Below are 27,299 nucleotides of genomic sequence, written 5' to 3'. Positions count from 1 at the left end.
GATATAATCCAGGACTTTCAAGTGGAGCTGTTCTCTTGCACCTGCCTTGATTACCTTTGGAAATCTCTCTGCCAAATTCAAAATCTGCTCTGCATTCACCTCATCTTGGCTCTTTATATTGACCACTGACAGATTTTTCAAGATTTGGTCTCATTGGGAACTTCTCCAAGACTTTTTGAAAGCATAGAATGCTCTGGCATCTTTGAAGAACTGCTTTGGGGGGGATCTCTTGCGCTTCCTCACTTAGCGACTGCCTCCTTGCCAGGTACCCAATAAAAAGCTCTTCATCTGGGCGGTGAATTTCAGGGTTGCTCACATTGATCTCCCGAATGTTCTGTTCTCTCAATACCTTTGGCTCAATAAATCTGCCTGCTCCTTAGCAGCTAGCCAGCTAGTTTAAATAACGTTAGCTATGCTAATGAATGAATAACACCTGTTAAACTCACCTCAACATGTCCTTTACTGTCATTTAACCCACCACTGGCAATAGAAAAGTCACTGTTTCAAACAGTGCAGCGAGCAACACTGTCATTTTTTACCCCTATTAGGCAGGAGTACACTTTAGCGTAGTCTGGGGTGAAGTACATCTTATATTTTCTTTCTTTGGAACACTCTGCCATGGTGCTGTGGGGCACTAAACTGAACTGATGGACAATGAAAGAGAGAGAGAGGTCAACTGTAAAGCCTGTCACTCGTTCTCTCTGTCTCTCTCTGTCACTCGTTCTCTCTGTCTATCTCTCTCTGTCACTCGTTCTCTCTGAGCCACTCTCTCAAAATAGTGGCTCCTCTCTCTCTCTCGCTCTAAAAAAGAAATCGATTTTGGGGGATATTGTATATAATTTGTGGGCGTCAGGGAGCCACTATCAATATGCAGGAGACTCTGGAACTTCTGGGAGAGGTGGGAGGTCTGCACTTCCACTGTCTGTGCCGTCTTAGTGAAGCCCATGCAGTACTGCGCTAAGAGGGAATCGGTTTATTGAGATGTGATTTTTCGTTTCACAGGGGGAGAACCCTTACCTCAGCAATAACGTGCAGCTGAGTAGAGCAGGTGGTGCAAAAGGCAGGATTTGACTTCCTATTCCCATTCTGACATGTTAGTCCATGGCCTGCTCTACTGCGACGAAGAGGCCCAACTCAGGTTGAATGAGAAACACCCCATATTCCATTTGGGTAACCTCCAATCTAATGGAGTAAACATTGATTTCTCTAACTGCTAGTAATCACTACCCCCTCCTTTTACATTTACTTTCCCATTCCCAATTTTGACTCCCCTCTCACCCCTTCTCTTCTCATCACCTGCCCAAAACTTCTCTTGGGTTCCCCTCTTCCCTTTCTTGCACTGTCCTCTCCTATTTGGTGGGCGGGGTAGGGGGAAATGAAGTAAGAAGCTGGGAGGTGATAGCTGGAAGAAGTAAAGAGCTCAATCAGAAGGAATCAAATAGGTGGGTCTATTTGGTCTCATCTACCATCCCTTGTTCTGACTTTTGCCCTTTTCCCTTCCAGTCCTGATGAAAATCCTCTGCCCAAACATCAACTGTTTACTTCCCTCCGTAGATGCCGCCTGTCTTGCTGACTTCCTCCGGCAGTTTGTGTGTGCTGCTCAAGATTTCCAACATCTATATTCTAAGCGTCCTACTAAATTATACTAGTACTCATTCATACTCTACCACAACCACACGTGAACTCTGCGCTTGTACAGTTCCCATGGCTAGCAACCATTGCCAACTGCTCAACCAAGGCAGCCATAACAGCCAAATGGATTATTCACTGACTCACTCTCTTCTCTTTTACAGGAGCTGTAAAAGTGGCCCCAGATATCTTTTCTTAGATTTCAAAGATAAGCTAAATGACTTTTTTTGTCAGATTGGGGTCACAGGAGACTGCAGACTGTAGATGCTGGGATCTAAAGTGAAAACCAAACTGCTGAAGGAACTCAGTGGGTCAGGTAGCATCAATGTAGGCAGAGGAATGGTCAATGCTTCAGATCAAGACCCTGTATCAGGACTGGGAGTGTAAAGGGGAAGTAGCCAGTATAAGAAGAGTAGTAAGGTGATGGGCAGAACCGGATTTTGTGGTGGGACCAGGAGAAATAATGCAAGATCTTCTTCCAAAATATTGACTGTATCTCTTCTTCCACAGAGCTCCTCCAGCAGTTTGGTTTTCTCTTCTTTGTCAGATTCCCAGTTTACTGTTAGCTAAGCCCACACTAGAGTTGGGAGCAATGCTCCGTGATCTGATGAACAGTGCAAGATAGGTTGTAATTGCTAAATTAATTTTGGACAGAGCTCTGTGATACATCTTTTGTCTGCGTTGCAAATCATTTATGCGAATTGGGTATTTAATTCACTGCTAATTTTTTATATTGGTAATCTAACACCTTTAATTGCTGGTACTTGGCAGGGTTACATTTCAGTAATCGTAAAGTAAGAAACTGGGAGGCTGCAATTTGAAATAAAAATATTACTATAAAGACTCACTCTGCCAGGCAGCATCTGTTCTAATTTCAAGGCCATTGGCAAGAAGTATTAACCCTGCTTCTTTATTAATGCTGCCTGACCTGCTGAGTATGTCCAACATTTTCTGCTTGTCTTTAAGGTACCAATCATGATTGATATCGACAAATTACCAACAATTCCATTCCGTGCTCTTTAACCTGTAAGGGAGAGGAATGTCACCCCAGCTTTGAGGTGCTATGGTAAAGGTGTATTAAGAAAGAATTTTCAAGAACAGTAATTAAATCCTATGTAAGAGAAATTGTTCACATGGAATGTGTAGATAATGTCCCCAGCTGTTCACACTTATTGTACATCAACACTGAATCACATGAAAGCAAAAAAGTCATTCAACTAGGTTGAAGGCTTTAAAACATTTTATTTTTGTCTTGTTGGATTAGTAGCTTTTTCTGTTGTAGATCAAAGGAATACACCAAAAGGATATTTAGCTGCCTTGACATCCAAGAGGTGTCCAAGCTGTATATCACAATACAACCCCAGATTTATCATATCCTTTTGCTACCAATGATTGATACTGTCAAAGAAAGTTGAGATGTGTTCTTCTGAATGACCTGATTTCCCACGCAATTTACAAACCATAACCTTATGAACAATAACATCAATATGCTACTAATTATAAATACATAGTTCATTTATTTACTTTAATTGCTTTTGCTTTGAAATTGTCCTTAAAAGAGATTTATACTATTAATTTATATTAGATCCTTTTGCCTCACTCTTTGAGATGAACAGTATTTTTTCAAAAGATTAGAGTCTATCATCTTTTGTATCAATATGAAACACAGTTCAGATGCTGAAGAAAATGTTTTCATAACATAATCAAACAACATAACATTACACATTATTCCTGCATAAAGTGTTAATGAATGTGTGAAATCCTTTGTTATTTTGACAAACTGGAGTGAGTTTTAATTCTGAGTCTTTCCAGAGTGTTACTGGTTAGATTGCTTACCTGTACTTCAATGTTAATCCACATTGCCCGTTCTTTCTGCTGTATTGTCTCAACACATTTTGAATTTATGATGAGGTTAAACATCTGTCCTTTAACAGATTGTTTGAAACACTGCAGTCCCTGTTTTGGTCGGTGTTCGGGCTGTTGAATTTGTATGTCACCAATGTAAAAGCTCGGCACGAGTTCACAGAGTTCGTGGGAGCGACCATGTTCGGAACCTACAACATCATCTCCTTGGTTGTCTTACTCAACATGCTGATTGCCATGATGAATAACTCTTACCAGCTCATTGCAGTAAGTTCATTCCAATTTTCTCTTACATTCTGTAAATACATTCAGTGTACAGCAGATTAGTGCTAAAATGTATATGAGGAAGGATAAGTCAAACTTTCTGCATCCTTGCAGAGAAATGCATAACAAATGTCAGTTTTCACATCTTGCAACATGAATGAGACGCATAAGCAGTTACACTGTTCCAGTGGTACCTGTTAACTGGCTGAAGAGTTTTGTGTTCTCTTTGAGAAAGTAGTTTGTGCAGTGTGTAATTAGTTGTTCATTGTGACTTACCATTTTCCTAAGATATTTGAAGGAAATGAACACAGTGAAGGTCCACATTGTAAAATGATAAAAACACATAGATGAAGACATGAAACTCTGTATGATACCTGGTACTAAAATAGTTTTGCTGATATTAATAGAAACAGAATCACTGTTTACCGCTTAGTTGAAAGTGGCAGTGAAAGGAAGCTCATTTAAAAAAATAGTCAAAATAATTAAAAATTTTAAGGATAGAAATTATGAATAGTCAATGTACTGTATATTGCAAGGCTATGCCAAATGTCCAAGAAACATAGAAACGTAGAAAACCTACAGCACAATACAGCTCCTTTGGCCTACAGTGCTGTGTCAAACATGTACTTACTTATAAATTACCTAAGGTTACCCATAGCCCTCTATTTTTCTAAGCTCCATGTACCTATCCAGGAGTCTCTTAAAAGACCCTATCGTATCCGCCTCCACCACTGTTGTGGGCAGCCCATTCCACGCACTCACCACTCTCTGTGTAAAAAAGCTTACCCCTGACATCTCCCATACTTCCAAGCACCTTAAAACTGTTTCGTCTCATGTTAGCCATTTCAGCCCTGGGAAAAAGTCTCTGACTAATCAATGCCTCTCATCATCTTATAAACTTCTATCAGGTCACTTCTCATACTCCACCACTCCAAGGAGAAAAGGCCAAATTCACTCAACCTGTTCTCATAAGGTGTGCTCCCCAATCCAGGCAACATCCTTGTAAATCTCCTCTGCACCCTTTCTATAGTTTCCACATCCTTCCTGTAGTGAGGTGACCAGAACTGAGCACAGTACTCCAAGTGGGGTCTGACCAGGGTTCTATACAGCTGTAACTTTAACTCTTGGCTCTTAAACTTAATCCCACAGTTGATGAAGGCTAATGCCTTCTCAACCATAGAGTCAACCTATGTAGCAGCTTTGTGCGTCCTATGGACTCAGACTCCAAGATCCCTCTGATCCTCCACGCTGTCAAGAATACTATATTCTGTTATCATATTTGACCTACCAAAATGAACCACTTCACACTTGTCTGGGTTGAACTCCATCTGCCACTTCTCAGCCCAGTTTTGCATCCTATCTATGTCCCACTGTAACCTCTGACAGCCCTCCACACTATCCACAACACCTCCAACCTTTGTGTCATCAGTAAATTTACTAAACCAACCCTCCACTTCCTCATCCAGGTCATTTATAAAAATCATGAAGAGTAAGGGTCTCAGAACAGATCCCTGAGGCACACCACTGGTCACTGATCTCCGTGCAGAATATGACCCATCTGCAACCACTCTTTGCCTTCTATGAGCAAGCCAATCCTGGATCCACAAAGCAAGGTCCCCTTGGATCCCATGCCTCCTTACTTTCTCAATAAGCCTGGCATGGGGCACCTTATCAAATGCCTTGCTGAAATCCATATACACTACATCTACTGCTCTACCTTCATCATTGTGTTTAGTCATATCCTCAAAAAATTCAATCGGGCTCGTAAGGCACGACCTGCCTTTGACAAAGCCATGCTGACTATTCCTAATCATATTATCCCTCTCCAAATGTTCATAAATCTTGCCTCTCAGGATCTTCTCCATCAACTTACCGACCACTGAAGTAAGACTCACTGGTCTATAATTTCCTGGGCTAGCTCTACTCCGAAACAACATCTGTAACTCTCCAATCCTCCAGAATCTCTCCGGTCACCATTGATGATGCAAAGATCATTGCCAGAGACTCAGCAATCTCCTCCCTTGCCTCCCACAGTAGCCTGGGATACATCTCATCCAGACCCAGAGTCCAACTTGATGCTTTCCAAAAACTCCAACACATCCTTTTTCTTAATGTTTATATGCTCAAGGGTAAATTGAATTGATTTTTATAAATATAGTCATGGTATGGGAAAATGCAACCCACAGTTTGATGAATGAATTGATCTCAGCCAAAGATTTCTGTTAGATTGGAAAAGATTCTGTTAACACCAGGGAAAGGTAATCAGAGTTTCTACTCCCATTACAGGGCTTACAGGAAGTGCTTGGGCAAATGCAAGGTCACAACATGGTCAGGCTCACTGGATAGTTCATAATTTACAGTAGATCCCATTTATGTTGTGAAAATAATCGCTTACAGCAATGTTAACTTTGAATCCTGCAGGCAACTAACTGCATGCCTGCTGCTTTTTCATATTTACGATTGTATTCAGCTAATCAGTGATGAGAGAGAAAGCAGAAGAAATAGGGCTGTGCAGGCAGAAAGATAATATGGGATATACCCAGTTCAGTATACATACTTTCAAAGCTTCAGTTTAGATTCAGCACTTACCAGTTACTGAGCACAGTACTTGTCCACTCCCCCTTGGTGGCCAATAACATTTTAAAGGAAAATGGGAAGCTGAGCATTTAGTCAAGGGGAGAATTGGTGAAGTCATTAACAGTCCATTAACAGTCATTAACAGTCCAGTATGCTTTAGCTCACACTGTTTTCTTACACTGTAGGCATTTATGATGTTTCATTAAAGAATAATCTGGTTACTAAAATAATGGTCTTCGCATCTTAATCTTATTCTGTTCTAAATCATTCTGAGACACAAAACTCTCAGAGGACATCTTGTGTAATGGGGAACAGCATAATTCAGTCACTTAGAATCCCAGATACTAGAAGACCAGCTGTAATTGGAAATAACTGACAGGTTGACGACAATTATAAGGAACCACAGGCTGACTGAACAACAGTCACAGGAAATCACAGAGGGTTACAATTACAGGGTATAACAGGCAAGAGTGAGCAGTTACTGGGAATTAGCAGTTACCACAGACTGAGGTGCAACATCCATAGGGCATCTCTGAATGAGGACAACAGTCATTTGACACACAGATAGACAAATGTTACACAAAATTACAGACAGTGAGAGTATAGTCAGAGTGGGGATGGGATACAGTCATCAGATTAAGAAACTGAATCATGAAACACACTTACCAACAGAAGAACGGCATTCACCATGAAACAAGAAGCTTCAGTTATAAGTGAAGACCAGATTGCTCCTCACCACCAGTATCTTTGACCCATTTCCAGGACCATGCTGACATTGAATGGAAATTTGCCAGGACAAAGCTTTGGATGAGTTACTTTGATGAAGGTGCAACTCTTCCACCGCCTTTCAACATCATCCCCAGCCCAAAATCCATCTGGTACCTCTGTAAATGGCTGCACACTCAGATCTGTCCAAGCAGGGATTCGAAGACGGAGCAAAAGCACGAGAACTTCAAAGAATTTACAGTATGAATTTACATCTTTTAAAATATTTTTTACCAAATTGTATCTTAACTGTAATTCTCCCCCCATCATATACAGTGCTAAGCATTGCAGTCGCCACATCAGCATTCAAGAACTGAAGTGCATTTTTAAGCTACTTTGTTTCCACTAGTGCCAATGTAATTGGAAATCATTGATCTGGGAAAGACTTGGTCTTCCCAAATCTCACAGTTGGTTTAAGAAACCAAATCTATTTAAGTATGTTAGACTTGATTCTATTTACTTATGTCATTCAATTTCATGGGAGAATAGACAATTGGTGAGCACAGTAGCATTCCAGTTAGTGTAACACTATTACAGCACTGTCATCCCAGTTCAATTCTGCCACTGTCTGTAAGGAATATATACGTTCTCCCTGTGACCGCGTGGGTTTCCTCCCACATTCCAAACACATACGAGTTGGTAGGTTATTTGGTCACATGGGTGTAATTGGGCAAAATGGGCTCATTGGGTCAATTTGTACATCTAAGCATAAATAAACAAACAAGCAAATAAACAAACACGAGGAAATCTGCAGATGCTGGAAATTCAAGCAACACACACAAAATGCTGGTGGAACTCAGCAGGCCAGGCAGCATCTATAGGGAGAAGCACTGTCGACGTTTCGGCCAAGACCCTTCATCAGGATTAACTGAAAGGGAAGATAGTAAGAGATTTGAAAGTAGGAGGGGGAGGGGAAAATGCAAAATGATAGATGACCGGAGGGGTTGGGGTGAAGCTGAGAGCTGGAAAGGTGATTGGCAAAAGGGATACAGAGCTGGAGAAGGGAAAGGATCATGGAACGGGGGGCCTAGGGAGAAAGAAAGAGGGAGGGGAGCACCAGAGGGAGACGGAGAACAGGCAAAGTGATGGGCAGAAAGAGAGAAAAAAAGGAGGGGGGAGGAAAACTAAATATATCAGGGATGGGGTAAGAAGGGGAGGAGGGGCATTAACGGAAGTTAGAGAAGTCAATGTTCATGCTATCAGGTTGGAGGCTACCCAGGCAGTATATAAGGTGTTGTTCCTCCAACCTGAGTGTGGCTTCATCTTGACAGTAGAGGAGGCCATGGATAGACATATCAGAATGGGAATGGGACGCGGAATTAAAATGTGTGGCCACTGGGAGATCCTGTTTTCTCTGGCAGACAGAGTGTAGGTGTTCAAAAAAACAAATAAGGTAAAAAGCTAGAAAGAAATGCCTTCTGATTTATTGCTGTATAACAGAGCCTCAGCCACCAAAAGACCATAGATTTAACTTCTGAAAGTCATAGTGCTTGCTGAACTCTTGTCATTCTTGCATTCTCCCCCCAACCCGGATAGTGGAGGCTGCAGAGTTATCCAGTTAGCATACCAACTACAGCCTGGGAACAATTACAATGAAGAGTCCTGCATGCGTTTTTATTCTTCATTCTGCTGCTGGGTACCTATCATGTGAGATACTCACCAGGAACGGGACAGAAACCCCAAGGGTTGCTGGGTAGCTCAGCAACTAATCATGCTGCTGTTTTGGCTGTATTAAAGTGGCTCCAGGTTCAGTTCTCATCCGGGCTGAATCGACTAAGCTCAGCCAAGACGGAGATGGTGGATAACAGCTGGGCTGCTGAGCTATTTAATGAGCTGATACTACAGCAGGCTCTCTCCTGTTATTTTCCAGCAGCTGGCAACATATTCTAAAGTCCATTTATGCAAGTATCACACAAGGATAAACTTCACAATTTTACAATCCCACACATGAATAGCCCCACTGATGGCTCCATTGGGCAGACTTTCTTCATTTTCTCATCTCTGGCTTGGTGAACAGAAATAAGGAGGAATTTCTTTAGCCCGACATTGGTGAATCTTTGGAATTGAATGCCACATGCAGTCAAGTCATTGGGCATATTAAAAGCGGATGTTGGTAGGCTCTTGATTAGTAAGGGCATCAAAGGTTATGAGGAAAAGGCAGAAGAATGGGGTTGAAAGGGATATTAAAAATCGGCCATGATGGCATAGCGGAGAGGACCTAATTCTGCTCTTATCTCTTATGTTCTTACGGTTTTATGAAACATCAGGGTTGAGGCTGAGAGAGAATAGCTATTGTTTATGAAGGTTCACAGTTGTCCAGGTCATTGTATATCAAGCAGCAGTAAATCAAGGCTACTTACAATGCAGTCCTAACATCTCTACCCCAGCATCACCACAAAAGTTCACACCTCCATTCATGCAAAGATAAGACTAATGACCCTCTCATTACCTCTACGACTCTTACTGTCATGTGATCGCTATACCTTTAAACAACTCACAGAGTTTATAAACTGTAAAATTACCTACCATGGATTAGAACCATGATGAAGCCTCTCGGATGAGTGGCGAAACGTCTTCTAGACAACACAGCAAGTCCAGTTGCTTTGATTTACTTCTGCTTGAAATAGCTATTGTTCTTGTCAATTGCTTGCTGACATAAATAGACTCAACACCAAGCAATTCATAGTGTCCTAATGTACACTGATAAACCACTGATCTTACTGAATTATGAAGTATATCGATCAGAATTTCGTTTGTCTATTTCTTTCAAGAAGGTGACTGATTTTGCATTAAGAACAGATTAAGAACAAAAAAAATTCCAATCAATTGAAATTACAACTAGAAGTTTAAGAAACAAAATGAACTAATGGCTTATACTTAATTGATTGTTAAATTCAATTTTACGGCTTTTCAACACGTGAGATTTTGACTCACTCTGCTTGACAGACAGAGGAATTAAAATCAAGACCTGGCATAATTTATTCCTGTATCTTCCACTGGCTAACCTGGATTTACCAGAATCTTGTTTTTAAATGCATTTACAGATGTAGATAATGCTTCTGCCCTTGGGAGGGAAGTGGTGAGCCACCTTCTTCAATCATTGCATTTCTCCTTGAAAATGTTCCTAATAGTGCTTCTTGACAGCAGCTGCAAGATTCAGACATAGCACAATGAGGCCAGGAACCTCCACTAGCCTATGAAAATCTGTTCTTTTTTCAAAAAGGATACTGATACAATGCTAATTATTCTGCTTTAATAAGCTAAATTGGGGAATTTTAGAAGTGGGGGTGGGACTAAGTCTCTGCTACACAAGTTGAAAATTATATTCTTCAGTCTAGATTTCATGAACAGTGCGCTCAAACCCACTGCACGAAGAGTAAGAATAAATGGAGATTTAAAAAAGAATTGCCCCTTCTTTGCAAAATGATGCACAAATTCTATTGTAAATTTCCATCCTATCTTTATAGTTTGATGACAGGATTTTTATTGCCATTTATGGAGGTTGTAGGACCCTATTATTTGCAGTCTAATTACTGAATATTAGTTTTACTGCTAATAAAGCAAGTGTACACTGCTGTTTTCTTTTGTTGAATGGCATTCTGAAATCTACTTTCTTCTTTCAGGAACGTCATGCAGATGACTTGATCCAAAACCAACACTACCAGGTTTGCTGACAGTCAGTATTAGAGACAAATCGCATAAAATCAACTCACATAATTGCAGTCCCCACTGAGAACTAAAATCTGTTGACAAAGCCATTCTGTCATTGTATACCTACCACTCATGTCTGATCCTTCTCTCTGTTGGTCTTTATTCTTTCTCATCATTGTATGGACATCATTCCAGTGACTGTATCCCTAGACTTCCTTCATTGCTGCCAGGCTCCAGATACATTTTTCCAAATGGTACTTGTTCATGATGTCAGACTACAAAAAATGCTCAGCACATCAAAACCTGTTGTAACTCACTGATCAATGTTAAATACATAGTCAGCAATAATTCACTAGGACAAATCATCCGTGTTCATGCTGCTTTCAGATAAGAATAATGTATTCTGCTTATGCAGAGTCCAGGACAGATTTCCATACTATAAATAATGCATCTGTATTGCTTTCACTGATGAACCCCAAGCATTCTCACGAAATAAATTGAGAAAAAAGATGCTTCTATCATTATAATTGGTGTTTTTGAAATGATTGACAATGAGCCTCAGTTTTTAAAAATATTATGTGAATAAAATATTGTCCTCATTACTGGGGGTTAGTATACACCTGCTGTTTCCCAGTTGATAGAAGCAAAAAATAATAAAGGGCACATTAGGTAGCAACTGCCAATGTTCCTCTTATCCCTCTAGAGAATATGTTCTCCAGATGGATTAGATGGTGCAGTATTCAGTTTAAACATTGTTAAAGTTAAACTACTACTTTAAAAATAAGGATTATGGAATGTTAAATGCCGCTGATTAGATTATAAATAGAGTAAAGTCAGATGGTATGTTGCCTCCCTGGTGCCAGGATCAAAGATATCTCAGATCGGGTCCATGGCATTCTCAAGGGCAAGGGTGAGCAGCCAGCAGTCTTGGTACGTATCGATACCAATGACATAGGTAGATAAGGTGAAGAGGTTCTGAAGAGAGATTTTAGGGAGATAAGTAGAAAGTTAAGAATCAGGACTCCCAGAGTAATCATCTCTGGATTGCTGCCTGTGCCACATGCCAATGAGGGTAAGAATAGGATGATCTGTGTGACGGAGGAACTGACGTAGGGGCAGAAGTTCAGATTTATGGATCATTGGCATTTCTTCAGGAGAAGTTAAGACCTATATGAAAGGGATGGGTTACACCTGCACCTGAGGGGGTCCAGTATACTGGCGGGCAGGTTGGCTAGAGTTGTTTGGGTTGGTTTAAACTAATTTGGCAGAGGAATGGGAATTGGAGTGACAGTGCTGAAGATGAGATAATTGGTTTACAAACAGAGGCCATGTGTAGTGAGACTGCTAGCAAGGAGAGGCTGATGATAGGGCAAAATTGCAGTTAACAGGATGACTTGCAACGTAAAAGGCAGACAAAATTGAAAAGGGTCAATACGAGACTATTGAATGGGTGCAGTATATGGAATAAGGTACATGAACTTGTACAGCAGTTACAGATTAACATGTATGATGTTGTACGCATCACTGAATCAAGGATGCAAGAAGATTATAGCTGGGAGCTTAATGTCCAAGGATACACATTGTATCGAAGTGACAGGCAGGAAGGTCTGTTGCTAAAAAATGAAATCACATCATTAAAAAGAGGTAGCATAGGGTTGGAAGGTGTTGAATCATTGTAGATAGAGCTAAGGAACTGTAAGGGTAAAAGAACCTGTTGGAAGTTATATGCAGAAACCCAAACAGTAGTGTAGATGCGGTCTACAAATTACAATGGGAGATAGAAAATCCATGCCATAAAGACGATGTTACAATAGTCAAGGGGGATTTCAATATGCAGGTAGATTGGGAAAATCAGGTTGGTGCTAGATTCCAAAAGGGGGAATTTCTAGAATGCCTATGAGATGGCATTTTAGAGCAGCTCATGGTGCAGCCCACTAGGGGATCAGCTATGTATTCTGGACTGGGTATTATGTAATGAACCAGAATTGATTAGAGAGCTTAAGGTAAAAGAACCCTCAGGAGAGTTTGTTCATAATATGCTCGAATTCAGCCTGAAATTTGAGAAGGAGAAGCTAAAGTCAGATGTATCAGGATTACAGTTGATTAAAGGAAATTACTGAGGCATGAGAGAGAAGTTGGCCACAACTCACTGGAAAAGGACACTGGCAGGGATGACAACAGAGCAGCAATGGCTGGAATTTCAGAAGGCACAGGATGTATACATCCCTAAAAGGAAAAGTATTCTGAAGGCAAAATGACATGACAATGGCTAGCAAGAGAAATTAAAACCAACATAAAACTCAAGAGAGGGCATATAATAGAGCAAACATTAGTAGGAGGTTAGAGGAGTGGGAAGCTTCTAAATACCAACAGAAGCAAACTAAGAAAGTTTTACAAAAGTAAGCTAGCCAATAATATTAAAGAAGATGCCAAAAGTTTCTTCAGATAAAGCAGAAAAGTGAGACAAGAGTGGTTATCAGACCACTGTAAAACAATGCTGGAGAGGTAATTATTGGAGACAAGGAAATGGTGGATGAACTGAGTAAGAATTTTGCATCAGTCTTCACTGTGAAAGATGCTAGCAATATGGTGGAAATTCCAGGAGTCGGGGTCAGGGGTCATGAAATGTGTTAAGTTACCATTTCTTGGGCGAAGGTTCTTGGGAAATTGAAAGATAAGTCTCCTGGACTAGATGGTGTACACTGCAGGGTTCTGAAAGAGGTGGCTGAAGAGATTGTGGAGACATTAGTAATGATCTTTCAAGAATCAATAGATTCTGGAATGGTTCCAGAAGACTGGAAAATTGCAAATGTCACTCCACTCTTCAAGAAGGAAGAGAGATAGAAGAAAGGAACTTGTAGGCCAGTTAGTCTGACCTCAGTGGTTTGGGAAGATGTTGGAGTCGATTGTTAAGGATGTGGTTTTGGGGTACTTGGAGGCACATGATAAAATATGCCGTAGTCGGCATGGTTACCTTGCCTGACAATTCTGTTGGAATTCTTTGAGGAAACAGTAAGCTGGGTAGAGAAGTGAGAATCGGTTGATACTGTGTACTTGGATTTTCAGAAGGCCTTTGACAAGGTGTCAAACATCAGGCTGCTTAACAAGTTACAAATGCATAGTATTAGAGGAAAGATTGTTGAGTGCATGGATAAGCAGTGGCTGATTGGCAGGAGGCAGAGAATGGGAATAGAAGGAGCCTGTTTTGGTTGGCTGCTGGTGACTAGTGTTGTTCCACAGCAGTCTGTGTTGGGACCGATTCTTTTTATGTTATATGTCAATGATTTGGACGATGGAATTAATGACTGTGTTGTTATCGGTAGCTGAGCGAAGGGCGCTGAGTAGGCTACGGTCAATTATGGAAAACCCCCCCAGAGACAGAGAAGCAGTTTCAGCAACAGGTTGCTATCGATGCAATGCTCCTCAGACAGGATGAAGAGGTCAATACTCCCCAATGCCATTCGGCTTTACAATTCAACCGCCAGGAGTAAGATATGTTAAAGTGCCGGGGTTGATTGTATTTAATGTATCTAAGTAAACTACTTAAGAACTTTTTAAAAGCTATTATTAATGCTTTTTGAGAGAGTGATTTAGATGCATATCATATTTTTACTGAGTAATTTATGTAATTAGTTTTGCTAAAACAAGTGTATGGGACATTGGAAAAAATGTTGAATTTCCCCATGGGGATGAATAAAGTATCTATCTATCTATCTAAAGTTTGCAGATGATATGAAGATAGGTGGAGGGGCAGACAGTTTAGAGGAAGTAAAGAGGCTACAGAAGGATTTAGACAGATTAGGAGAATGGACAAAAAAGTGGCAGATGGAATACAGTGTCAGGAAGTGTATGGTCATGTACTTTGGTAGAAGAAATGAAAAGGTTGACTATTTTCTAAATGGAGAGAAAATGTAAAGATCTGAAGTGCAAAAGGACCTGGGAGGCCTTGTGCAGGTTCCCTAAAAGTTAATTTGCAGGTTGAGTCTGTGATGAGGAAGGCAAATGCAATGTTAGCATTCGTTTCAAGAGGACTAGAATATAAAAGCAAGGATGTAATGTTGAGAATTTACAAAGCACTAGTGAGGCTTCACTTGGAGTATTGTGAGCAGTTTTCAGCCTCTTATCTGAGAAAGAATGTGCTAAAACAGGAGAGGGTTCAAAGTAGGTTCACGAAAATGACTCCAGGATTGAATGTCTTGTCATAATGAGTGCATTTGATGGCTATGAGCCTATATTCACTGGAATTCAGAAGAATGAGGGTTGACTTCATTAAATCCTATAGAATGGTGAAAGGCCTTGATAGAGTGTATGTGAAGAGAATGATTCCTATAGTGGGAGAGGCTAAGACCAGAGGACCCAGCCTTAGAATAGAAGAAGTGTCCTTTTAGAATGGAGATGAGGAGGAATTTCTTTACCCAGAGAGTAGTGAATCTGTGGAATTCTTTGCCACAGTCAGCTGTGATGGTCAAGTCTTTATGTATATTTAAGGCAGAGGTTGATAGATACATGATTGGTCAGGGCATGAAGAGGTACGAAGTTTGAGAGGAATAATGGATCAGCCATGATGAAGTGACAGAACGGACTCTTTTGGACAAGTGGCCTAATTTTCCTTCTAGAACTTATGGTCTTATGGTAATGCTGCAAATTCTGGACACTACTATTTTGAAAGTTAGTTCAGATCCTCCCACTCTGACCTGAAAGGTCCTAACTGAATGAAACATGGGACAATAAGTACCAAATTCACAAACCTATAGTCAATTATCAAGACACAATGCGGGCTAATGCTGGGGGTATAATTGTCACACCAGTATGTGAGGAATTATTTTCCTTTGGAAAAATGCAGAGAAATCGTTACTTTGATTCCAGACCAGGCAGTCTCTCACGGAAGAATGTTTTATGTTCAGCCAGGAGAATAAGACCAGGATAAATGTTCTCCAAAACTATCAATGTGAGTATTTTAACAGCAAATCTTATTTTAATAAGCTGCAGGCCAAGTGGGAAAAACATTATTTAAAAAAAATCACAGCCTCATTTAGGATGAAGTGGAGAATAATTAACAGGAGATTGCACGGTATTAATAAGGCATTAGACAGTGGCATCTATGGATATACATCACTAAAAATGAACAATATCTTTTTCATATTTAGGCACGTCAACAATACAGACACAGTTCAGTTATTTAATAGGTCTATGCTCCATTGTATGTATCTCCCTGCACCCTTTTTAATCTTATCCCTTCAATAAGTTTTTTTACACAGAGAGTGGTGGGTGTGTGGAATGCACTGCTGGTGACGACAGTAGAGGTGGATATAATAGGGTCTTCTAAGAGACTCTTAGATAGGTACATGGAGCTTAGAAAAATAGAGGGCTATGTGGTAGGGAAACTCTAGGCAGTTTCTAGATTAGGTTTCATGGTCGGCACAATATTGTGTGCCAAAATGCCTTTCTATGTTCTAATATGCCTTTCTATTGCTTTCTCCCTCTAGTTTCCCCACTACACTACAAATCTCGTGTAACCCTGTTCAACTCCCTGTTGGACCGTAACCCATGACCACTACCTCATTATTTGTCTTTTGCACCCTTTATTCATTCTTGCAATTTATAGTAATTTCTCTGTCTTGCCTTGTACAGCTGCTGCAAAACAAGAAATTTCACAATACATATCAATGTTAATAAACAGGATTGTGATTCTGATTGTTAACGTTTCTATTATTTGGGCCTTTTCCCTATTTGATTTAAGATTATCGGATCTCACCCATTTTCTCTTTCTTTGTTCAATATTTGTTAATGTATCTCAACTTGTATAATTTCAATATGTCTCCTTTGCACTTTAGTGTCATAATATCTTTTTCGTGATATTGATATTGAAATTATTCATACTACCCCCAAGTGCAGCCTTACCAAATTGCTCTTCTAAAAGGATTCTACAGTGCCCCAATATTCAAGTGAATTATTTCTAAAAGGAATCCAGACTTGTTCCACTTTTTAATATTAAAAGTAGATCAATGCTTGCAATGCCTCCGTCTGTTTTGAGTTGAAATCTATGTCACTTTTACTCTCTTGGCATAACATTGATCAATATTTTGGATTATCCTTTTCCAATCACTTACTGACAATACCTCCAAGGTCATCTTATCTACGCTTCTTTCCCGGCATGTAAAGTCCAATTTGCCTCACTTTTTCCTCATAATTTTGAAGCCCTGATGAAAGTCATCATCTTCCAGCTTTTTGTACTGTTTTCCTGCACTTGCATTCACACCCCATCACTCAAACCTGGACAAGTGCTTGAACTACTTTATCCTAGTTTTATCTGTAGCTAAACACTTATTTATGGAGATGTAGCTAATTCTAATCCAGTGCAGTAAATAGGCCACAATCTCTTGCTTGATATTTATTTTCTAAAATTCTCATTTTGTTTAATGTGTTGACCTTTCTGATTAAACACTTCAATACATCTGACAATTTGGCAAAATTGGAACTGGGTAATTCAAATGAAGCAAGTTAATCACTGATGGGTTGTCATTGCACTGTATTTACAGAACTTTAATTCAAAACTATTTTCTTTGTTATTGAAGTCAATTGGTTAGAAGTGTATCCTTGGTTGATAGCATTAAATATGCATTGTACACATTCCACTTTTAACATCTACTGATTTTTAAATAAAATTGCATATTTAATTAAGTTGTTCCTACTACATTAGGTTTCTCCAGATTTCTTCTATTTTGTTCTAACTCCCATTAATTCAACAAGACAACTTCGTAAAAGCTCTCCATATATTTAAGTAAAAATTAATAGCTACAAATGAGTATTAAATATTATTTTAAATAGCAAGTATCCTTCAACTAAACATAATAGTGATCATCCATTTTCTGCAAAGCCAAATGGACAAAATACTTTTAATTCATCTGAAGCAATTGCAAATAATGAGATTTTCATCTTATAAAGCTGCATTAAATTGTCAATAGCTTGCATGAAATTTAATATTTACATTGTATGCCTTTTAACAGAGAATTCGGTTTTGATTAACTGTTAACAATGTATCTAATGGCTTGAAAGAAAATTGAAATAATGTGTAAAGAAATATTTCATTGTTCTTCTTCATCTGACAGGAGGTTATTAAAAATTTAGTGAAAAGGTATGTTGCAGCTATGATCAGAAGTGCCAAAACTGATGAAGGACTTACAGAAGAGAATTTTAAGGTAAACAAAAAAGTTCTACATTCTGGTGTTCATCTTTATACAGAAAAAGATGGAATTACTCAGCAGGACAGTCAGCATCTGTGACGAGAATGAAGTGAAGCATGTTAATCCATTGAATAATGTCATAGTATTGATTACACAAAATTTTGCAATAGAAATATTTTTTTTATTATTTATGAAACTCAGTTGGCAAGAAATGTATCCTGGCTTGTAGTGCAATACAGGTTTCCCCCGCTATCCACAAGTAGAGCGTTCCTATGAAACCTTTCGTAAGCCGAAATGGCGTAAAGCGAAGAAGCAATTACTATTAAATTTGCTATATAATTTATATGGGAATTTTTTTTTTACCATTCCCAGACCCAAAAAATAACCTACCAAATCATACCAAATAACACATAAAACCTAAAATAACACTAAAATATAGTAAAAGCAGGAATAATGCCGACTAAAAGAGACACTTTTGCTACTAGCAGAACCAATAGTAGCATCGGCAGCTTTCAAGGTTCTTTCTCTCTGCATATAAATAGTACGAATGGTAATAATTGTGCAAGTTCAACCCATGCACAATGTCTTTATTTTGTTCACCACGATTGAAACGCTTAATTACATCCAGTTTTACACTAAGTGTACCACCCTTACGAGCTCTCTTAGGCTCCTCTGATACCTTAGTACACATCTTGCTAACGGATGCACAAAGTAAATCGAGATAAAGCACAGATGCTCACAGACACAGTTCAAAGCTATAGTGGCTTGATGCTGAGATGATGAGTGTAGTTCCTGGGGAAGGAGCTTGCTGGCGCCACTCTCACTGTTCAGGGTGCCCACTGCCTCTATACACTGCAAAACAAACGCTGAATGCTATTTTCACTTTTGACCTTTTTCCGTAAAAGTGAAAATCCTCTTCATATTTCTTTCAGTTGGTGAAAACAGGTACTAATGTAGGTCTTTCGTAAAAGCGAAGTGGCATAAAGCGAACTTTCGAAAAGCAGGGGGATACCTGTACATGCAACATACATGTTGACCCAATTAAACTTTATTTACATTTTGTTCTGAATGTGCAGGTAAACTGAGAATTTGACCAAAAGAACACAAAATATTTATACAAAGTAATTTGGTTCATGTTGAAAATATATTTATTCCTGTCATTTGACCTAACTTCTCCAAAAACATTTCACCTTTCACCCTTAACCCATGACCTCTAGTTCTAGTCTCACCCAACCTCAATGGAAAAAACCTGCTTGCATTTACCCTGTTTATACCCCTCATAATTTTGTATACCTCTGTCAAATCTCTCCTTTCTCCTATGCTCCAGGGAATAAAGTCCTAACCTATTCAACCTTTCCCTATGACTCAGGTCCTCAAGGCTCAGCAACATCTTTGTAAATTTTCTCTGCACTCTTTCAAACTTATTGATAACTTTAGAAACATAGAGAAACGCTGAGAGACCTGACTCAACAGTACTTGACTCAAACAAGACTGTTCAAAGAAACATGGACTGCTTTGTTTCCATTTGGAATTATCCATAATAGTCACATAGAAACATGGAAAATAGGTGCAGTAGGAGGCCACTCGGCCCTTCGAGCCTACACCGCCATTCAGTATGATCATGGCTGATCATCCAACTCACAACCCTGTACCTGCTTTCTCTCCATACCCCCTGATCCCTTTAGCCACAAGGGCCATATCTAACTTAATTGAAATTGAAATCACATTTTAATACAATGATTATCAATGCCAGAAATATTCTCTGGAGGTGTGGATAGCAGTTGAACTGCAGATTAGAGTTTTTTGGGCTATAGAATAGTCTATTATCAGGAATATTGATGCATCTGGAGCTGCGATTGGATTCATACTGGAGCATCCGCGATGCTGAGAAAGTCGTAAATAGCACGTTCAGTGAGTTGGCCACACCGCAGGTAAAGGCTACACAGGCAGAAAGGGAAGGGGTGGCCACTAGACAGCGTAGCAGTAGGCAGGTAGTGCAGGAGTCCCCTGGGGTCATCTCCCTCCTAAACAGATATACTATTTTGGATACTGTTGGGGGTGATGTCTCATCAGGGGAAGGCAGCAGCAGCCAAGTTCATTGCACCTTGGGTGGCACTGCGGCACAGGAGGGAAGGAAAAGGAGTGGGAGAGCTATAGTGATAGGGGATTCGATTGTAAGGGGAATAGATAGGCATCTCTGCGGCCGCAAATGAGACTCCAGGATGGTATGTTGCCTCCCTGGTGCAAGGGTCAAGGATGTCTCTGAGCAGCTGCAGGACATTCTGGAATGGGAGGGTGAACAGCCAGTGGTCGTGGTGCACATAGGTATCAATGATATAGGTAAAAAACGGGATGAGGTCCTACAAGGTGAATTTAGTGAGTTAGGAGATAAACTAAAAAGTAGGACCACAAAGGTAATAATCTCTGGATTACTACCAGTGCCACGTGCTAGTCAGAGTAGAAATAGGAGGATATTTCAGATGAATACATGGCTTGAAAAATGGTGCAAGCAGGAGGGATTCAAATTTCTGGGGCACTGGAACCAGTTCTGGGGGAGGTGGGACCGGTATAAACAGGATGGTCTGCACCTGGGCTGGACTGGAACCAATGTCCTAGGGGAAGCATTTGCTACTGCTGTTCAGGAGGCTTTAAACTAATGTGGCAGGGGGATGGGAACAAGTGCAGAGAGACAGAGGGGTGTAAAATGAGGGTAGAAGCAAAAAGTAGTAAGGTGAAAAGTAAAAGTGGCAGGCAGGCAAATCCAGGGCAAAAAGCAAAAAGAGCCACTTTTCAACATAATTGTATAAGGGCTAAGAGTGTTGTAAAAACAAACCTGAAGGCTTTGTGTGTCAATGCGAGGAGCATTCGTAACAAGGTGGATGAATTGAATGTGCAGATAGTTATTAATGAATATGATATAGTTGGGATCACAGAGACATGGCTCCAGGGTGACCAAGGATGGGAGCTCAACATCCAGGGATATTCAATATTCAGGAGGGATAGACAGGAAAGAAAAGGAGGTGGGGTAGCATTGCTGGTTAGAGAGGAGATTTAACACAATAGAAAGGAAGGACATTAGCCTGGAGGATGTGGAATCGATATGGGTAGAGCTGCATAACACCAAGGGGCAGAAAACGCTGGTGGGAGTTGTGTACAGGCCACCTAACATTAGTAGTGAGGTTGGGGATGGCATTAAACAGGAAATTAGAAATGCGTGCAATAAAGGAACAATAGTTATAATGGGTGACTTCAATCTACATATAGATTGGGTGAACCAAATTGGTAAGGGTGCTGAGGAAGAGGATTTCTTGGAATGTATGCGGGATTGTTTTCTGAACCAACATGTCAGGGAACCAATTAGAGAGCAGGCCATTTTAGATTGGGTATTGAGCAATGAGGAAGGGTTAGTTAGCAATCTTGTCGTGCGAGGCCCTTTGGGTAAGAGTGACCATAATATGGTGGAATTCTCCATTAAGATGGAGAGTGACATAGTTAATTCAGAAACAAAGGTTCTGAACTTAAAGAAGGGTAACTTTGAAGGTATGAGACGTGAATTAACTAAGATAGATTGGCAAATGATACTTAAAGGGTTGACGGTGGATATGCAATGGCAAGCATTTAAAGATCGCATGGATGAACTACAACAATTGTTCATCCCAGTTTGGCAAAAGAATAAACCAGGGAGGGTAGTGCACCCGTGGCTGACAAGGGAAATTAGGGATAGTATCAAGTCCAAAGAAGAAACATATAAATTAGCAAAAAAAAGCAGCACACCTGAGGACTGGGAGTAATTCAGAGACCAGCACAGGAGGACAAAGGGCTTAATTATGAAAGGGAAAAAAGATTATGAGAAAAAGCTGGCAGGGAACATAAAAACTGACTGTAAAAGCTTTTATAGATACGTGAAAAGAAAAAGATTGGTCAAGACAAATGTAGGTCCTTTACCGTCAGAAACAGGTGAATTGATCATAGGGAACAAAGACATGGAAGACCAATTGAATAACTACTTTGGTTCTGTCTTCACTAAGGAGGACATAAATAATCTTCCGGAAATAGTAAGGGACCGAGGGTCTAGTGAGATGGAGGAACTGAGGGAAATACATGTTAGTAGGGAAGTGGTGTTAGGTAAATTGAAGGGATTAAAGGCAGATAAATCCCCAGGGCCAGATGGTCTGCATCCCAGAGTGCTTAAGGAAGTAGCCCAAGAAATAATGGATGCATTAGTGATAATTTTTCAAAACTCCTTAGATTCTGGATTAGTTCCTGAGGATTGGAGGGTGGCTAATGTAACCCCACTTTTTAAAAAAGGAGGGAGAGAGAAACCGGGGAATTATAGACCGGTTAATCTGACATCGGTGGTGGGGAAAATGCTAGAGTCAGTTATCAAAGATGTGATAACAGCACATTTGGAAAGAGGTGAAATCATCAAAGTCAGCATGGATTTGTGAAAGGAAAATCATGTCTGACGAATCTTATAGAATTTTTTGAAGATGTAACTAGTAGAGTGGATAGGGGAGAGCCAGTAGATGTGGTATATTTAGATTTTCAAAAGGCTTTTGACAAGGTCCCACACTGGAGATTAGTGTGCAAACTTAAAGCACATGATATTGGGGGTATGGTATTGATGTGGATAGAGAATTGGTTGGCAGACAGGAAGCAAAGAGTGGGAGTAAACGGGACCTTTTCAGAATGGCAGGCAATGACTAGTGGGGTACCGCAAGGCTCAGTGCTGGGACCCCAGTTGTTTACAATATATATTAATGATTTAGACGAGGGAATTAAATGCAGCATCTCCAAGTTTGCAGATGACATGAAGCTGGGTGGCAGTGTTAGCTGTGAGGAGGATGCTAAGAGGATGCAGGGTGACTTGGATAGATTAGGTGAGTGGGCAAATTCATGGCAGATGCAATTTAATGTGGATAAATGTGAGGTTATCCACTTTGGTTGCAAGAACAGGAAAACAGATTATTATCTGAACGGTGGCCGATTAGGAAAAGGGGAGATGCAACGAGACCTGGGTGTCATTGTACACCAGTCATTGAAGGTGGGCATGCAGTTACAGCAGGCGGTGAAAAAGGCAAATGGTATGTTGGCATTCATAGCAAAAGGATTTGAGTACAGGAGCAGGGAGGTTCTACTGCAGTTGTACAAGGCCTTGGTGAGACCGCACCTAGAATATTGTGTGCAGTTTTGGTCCCCTAATCTGAGGCAAGACATTCTTGCCATAGAGGAAGTACAGAGAAGGTTCACCAGATTGATTCCTGGGATGGCAGGACTTTCATATGAAGAAAGACTGGATTGACTAGGCTTATACTCACTGGAATTTAGAAGATTGAGGGGGGATCTTATTGAAACGTATAAAATTCTAGAGGGATTGGACAGGCTAGATGCAGGAAGATTGTTTCTGATGTTGGGGGAAGTCCAGAATGAGGGGTCACAGTTTAAGGATAAAGGGGAAGCCTTTTAGGACCAAGATGAGGAAAAACTTCTTCACACAGAGAGTGGTGAATCTGTGGAATTCTCTGCCACAGGAAACAGTTGAGGCCGGTTCATTGGCTATATTTAAGATGAAGTTAGATATGGCCCTTGTAGCTAAAGGGATCAGGGGATATGGAGAGAAAGCAGGTACAGGTTCTGAGTTGGATGATCAGCCATGATCATACTGAATGGTGGTGCAGGCTCAAAGGGCCGAAGGGCCTACTCCTGCACCTATTTTCTATGTTTCTATGATGCCATTGTTGTGGAAATGCAGTCTGCAATGCAAGTGGACAGATAGTGTGGCATTTCAAGAGTGACGATATTTCAGAACTATCCCTGCTTGAAACAAGCAGTGTCCAAGATTTTGCTTTACAAATGATATTAGTAAGACATTATTACACATCTTAATTCCCAGGTAACATTCCCTATAGTTAATCCCAGTAGGTGATGATGCTCTTTGACTTTGAGCCATACAGATTAAAAGGAGTTTAAGTCAATATTCACTCAACCTCCTTCTATGGTTCATGACAACATGTGTCATGTAAGCTGACCCATTTATTTAATGCCACTTAGGCGATCAGTCCATTAGCTCCTAAGAGACCCTGCAGCATTCTCTTGTTTTATGTCTACAACTAATACTGGAAACTAACCGTTATATACAGGCCTAATGATCAGCTTCAAAGATAGATTTCAGAGGTGCCAAGAAAGCTTCCTGACCTTTTCAGTTTTGTTTTATTAAGTCTTAACTCTCAGAAACTTTGCCAGTATCCAGTGGAGAGAAACTACAATCCTTAGGTGGCACTAAGCCCTTGTGCCAGCACATAGAATGTCATCAACAAAGGAGAAGTAACATTCCAACTAGTCTAGCAAACACTTGGGAAAATGCATTGGCATGGATACTTCGCATGTTCTCAGACCTTTTCCAAGAGAATTATTTTTCTATATGTACTATACAGACTAAATTGTAATTAATTGAATCCTCTTTGTACTTATTACACTGAGCATTAATATTGTTATTCCACTCCAGGATCTCACTGTGTATGGAATAACTTGTAGTATATAAATGTGGATTGGAATGCTATCAAATAATTATTCTGCTCCTGTTAATAGGGATACTGCACCTCTGTAATGTTAAGAAAGCTTATTGTTCCATGACTTGTTCAAGTTAGTTTAATTATAGCTCTCGTAAAAGTTGCATATAATCATGAGGACCTACAATACTTCTTTGGCACTTCTGCAGAACTCCATCTAATAGTACAGCTCTAACCAAAGATCCTCTGGCTTAGGAAATGCTATTGACAAGAGAGAAGCAACATATCTGTCATATTAGCACACACTTGGGGAAAGAAATACTAGTATCTGTACCTCAAAGGGTAACAATGGAAACAAATACGAAGAATATATTAGAATGTTTATGCTGCCACCAATCCTGGGAGTTGGATCATTAGAAGAACACATGCAAAATGCTGGAGGAACTCAGTAAGGCAGGCAGCATCGATGGAGGGGAATAAGCAGTTGACATTTTGGGCTGAGGCTCTTGATCAGGACTGGAAAGGAAGGGAGTCAAAGCCAGACTAAGAAGTTAGGGGAAGATGAAGGAGTACAATTTGGCAAGTGATAGTTGATACCAAGTGAGGAGGAAGATGGGTGGAATGCTGGGGGAGAGGGGATGAAGTAAAGAGCTGGGAGGTAATAGGTGGAAGAGGTAAAGGCCTGAAGAAGAAGGAAGCTAATAGGAGAGGACAGTGGACCATGGAAGAAAGGTAAAGAAGCAGGGAACCAAAGGGAAGTTATGGACAGATGAGGCTAAGAAAAGGGGCAAGAGGTTAATTAGAATTGGGAATGGAAATAGGAGGAGGAGGGAGGGGGAGAAATTACCATAGGTCAGAGAATTTGATGTTCATGCTATCCAGATGGAATATTTTGTGTTGCTCCTTAACCTGAATTTGACTTCATCATATCAGTAGAATGGGAATGGGAAGTTGAATTGAAATGGGTAGCCACTGGGAGATCTTGCATTTGTGGCAGACAGAGTGAAGGTGCTCAACAAAGCAGTCTTCCAATCACTGTCGGGTGAAAGGGTCTTCCATGGTAGCGTAGTTTAAACATGAATTTAACCTGTTCAATACAGATAAAATATACACTCAGTAACCACTTTATTAGGTACCTCCTGTATCTGAGTGTATGTCCATGGTCTTCTGCTGCTGTAACCTATCCACTTAAAGTTCAATATGTTGTGCATTCAGAGATGCTCTTCTGCACAGCAGTGTTGTAATGCATGGTTATATGAGTTACTATTGCCTTCCTGTCAGCTTGAACTAGTTTGACCATTCCCTTCTGACCCCACTCATTAACAAGGCATTTCTACTCACAGAACTGCCGCCCACTGGATTTTTAAAATTTTTTTGCATTGTTCTCCGAAAACTCTAGAGACTGTTGTGTGCGAGAATCCCAGGAGATCAGCAGCTTCTGAGATACTCAAACCACCCCATCTGGCACCAATGATCAAAGTCATTTAGATCATCACATTTCTTCCCCATTCTGATGTTTGGTCTGAACAGCAACTGAACTCTTGACCATGTCGATGTGCTTTTATGCATTGAGTTTCTGTCGCATGATTTGCTGATTAGATATTTGAATTAATGAGCAGGTGCACCTAATATAGTGGCCACTCAGTTTAGTTCTTTTTATCATCACTGTAGGAACTAAAACAAGACATCTCCAGTTTTCGCTATGAGGTTCTCGACCTGCTGGGAAACAGAAAATCGTCTCGAAGAACATACTCGACCAGCAGTGATGGGATGCAGATAGGAGAATTGGATGATGATAGTGCAGAAGAAAAGATAAATAAAATAGTCTCATTCAGTTTGGCTGGAGAAAGCAATGACAAGAAGAAGTTGAAAATGAACTCTTTCAGTGTCTCTGCTCTAATAAAATCAGTTTCTGGAATTGATCTTGAAGAGAAGTCAAAAAATAACAGATTGAGCAAGCAATCTCCATCAATCCAAAATGGGAATCGATTGCAGAGGTACCCAAACTCCAAGAAGGATTCTTTTAAAAGGCTTGGTCTTCTGTTTAGCAAGATGAATGGTCAACTCTCAGAATCAACTCCAGAGCCTGTCTCCAGTATTTCTGATGGACTGCTTCAGGCACACAATATGTGGCAGGACTTCAAGTATTCCCAGATTGCCAGCCCTAACAATAAAGCAAAGAGTGAGAGTAGTCTTAATGCTGTTGGTCTTAATGAGGTCAACAGAAGAAACAGAATTGATAGCCATTGTTCAACTAACCATACAGACTCATTTCATTGTTCTTCCAATATTAGTGCCTCCAACAACAAACTCATTGACTCGTCAAGTGATGTCTATGACTCTTGGGGGGAAGCCTGTGATTTGCTAATGACCAGATGGAATAGCCACCAGGAGGATTATGTAACAACCCGATTATAATATACAAGACTATGTATAGATAGTACTTTACCACAAGGGGATTTGGATCGTGTCCATACAGAATTATTTTTAAAAATATCAAGTATCTGGAACATAAACCTGTAAAAGGAGTTTTCTGAAGAGAAACCCTGTTTTCTGTAAATTAACAGAATGGTCCAAATAATATTGAACCTCATAGCAATTGCTGTTATTTATGCACAAATACCACAGCTATTTCAAGTCCAGATGGAAAATGAAAAAAATAACTTTGAAGACGAGTCTTTCTGCAGTTAGCTTTGCAAAAACGGCATCTCACACCTGACCGCCCCCCCCCCATTTAAATGCATTGAGTGGCATGAAGCTCCTGTATTTGCACAATTGATACAAAGTAAACTTGCCAACAAAAGTTGTCATTTCAAGTCTAAATACACTTTTTAATTGGTGTGTGATTTACAGCCAG

General features: G+C 40.2%; 1 protein-coding gene across 2 annotated transcripts in view; it reads left to right on the top strand.

The window, feature by feature from the left end:
- The window catches only part of LOC140734256 (short transient receptor potential channel 5-like), a 132,349-nt gene extending 105,050 nt beyond the window's left edge, over positions 1-27,299 (top strand). For both annotated transcript variants that reach the window (XM_073057980.1, XM_073057981.1), the window contains exons 7-11: positions 3,564-3,759; positions 7,096-7,299; positions 10,722-10,763; positions 17,859-17,948; positions 26,114-27,299. In XM_073057980.1, the coding sequence (XP_072914081.1) occupies positions 3,564-3,759; positions 7,096-7,299; positions 10,722-10,763; positions 17,859-17,948; positions 26,114-26,860 (1,279 nt within the window). In that variant the 3' untranslated portion in view covers positions 26,861-27,299. The remainder of the gene's footprint in view (positions 1-3,563; positions 3,760-7,095; positions 7,300-10,721; positions 10,764-17,858; positions 17,949-26,113) is intronic.

The sequence above is a fragment of the Hemitrygon akajei genome, chromosome 10 (assembly GCF_048418815.1).
Source record: "Hemitrygon akajei chromosome 10, sHemAka1.3, whole genome shotgun sequence".
Taxonomy (NCBI): Eukaryota; Metazoa; Chordata; class Chondrichthyes; order Myliobatiformes; family Dasyatidae; genus Hemitrygon; species Hemitrygon akajei.
This window is presented reverse-complemented; position numbering and strand designations above follow the sequence as displayed.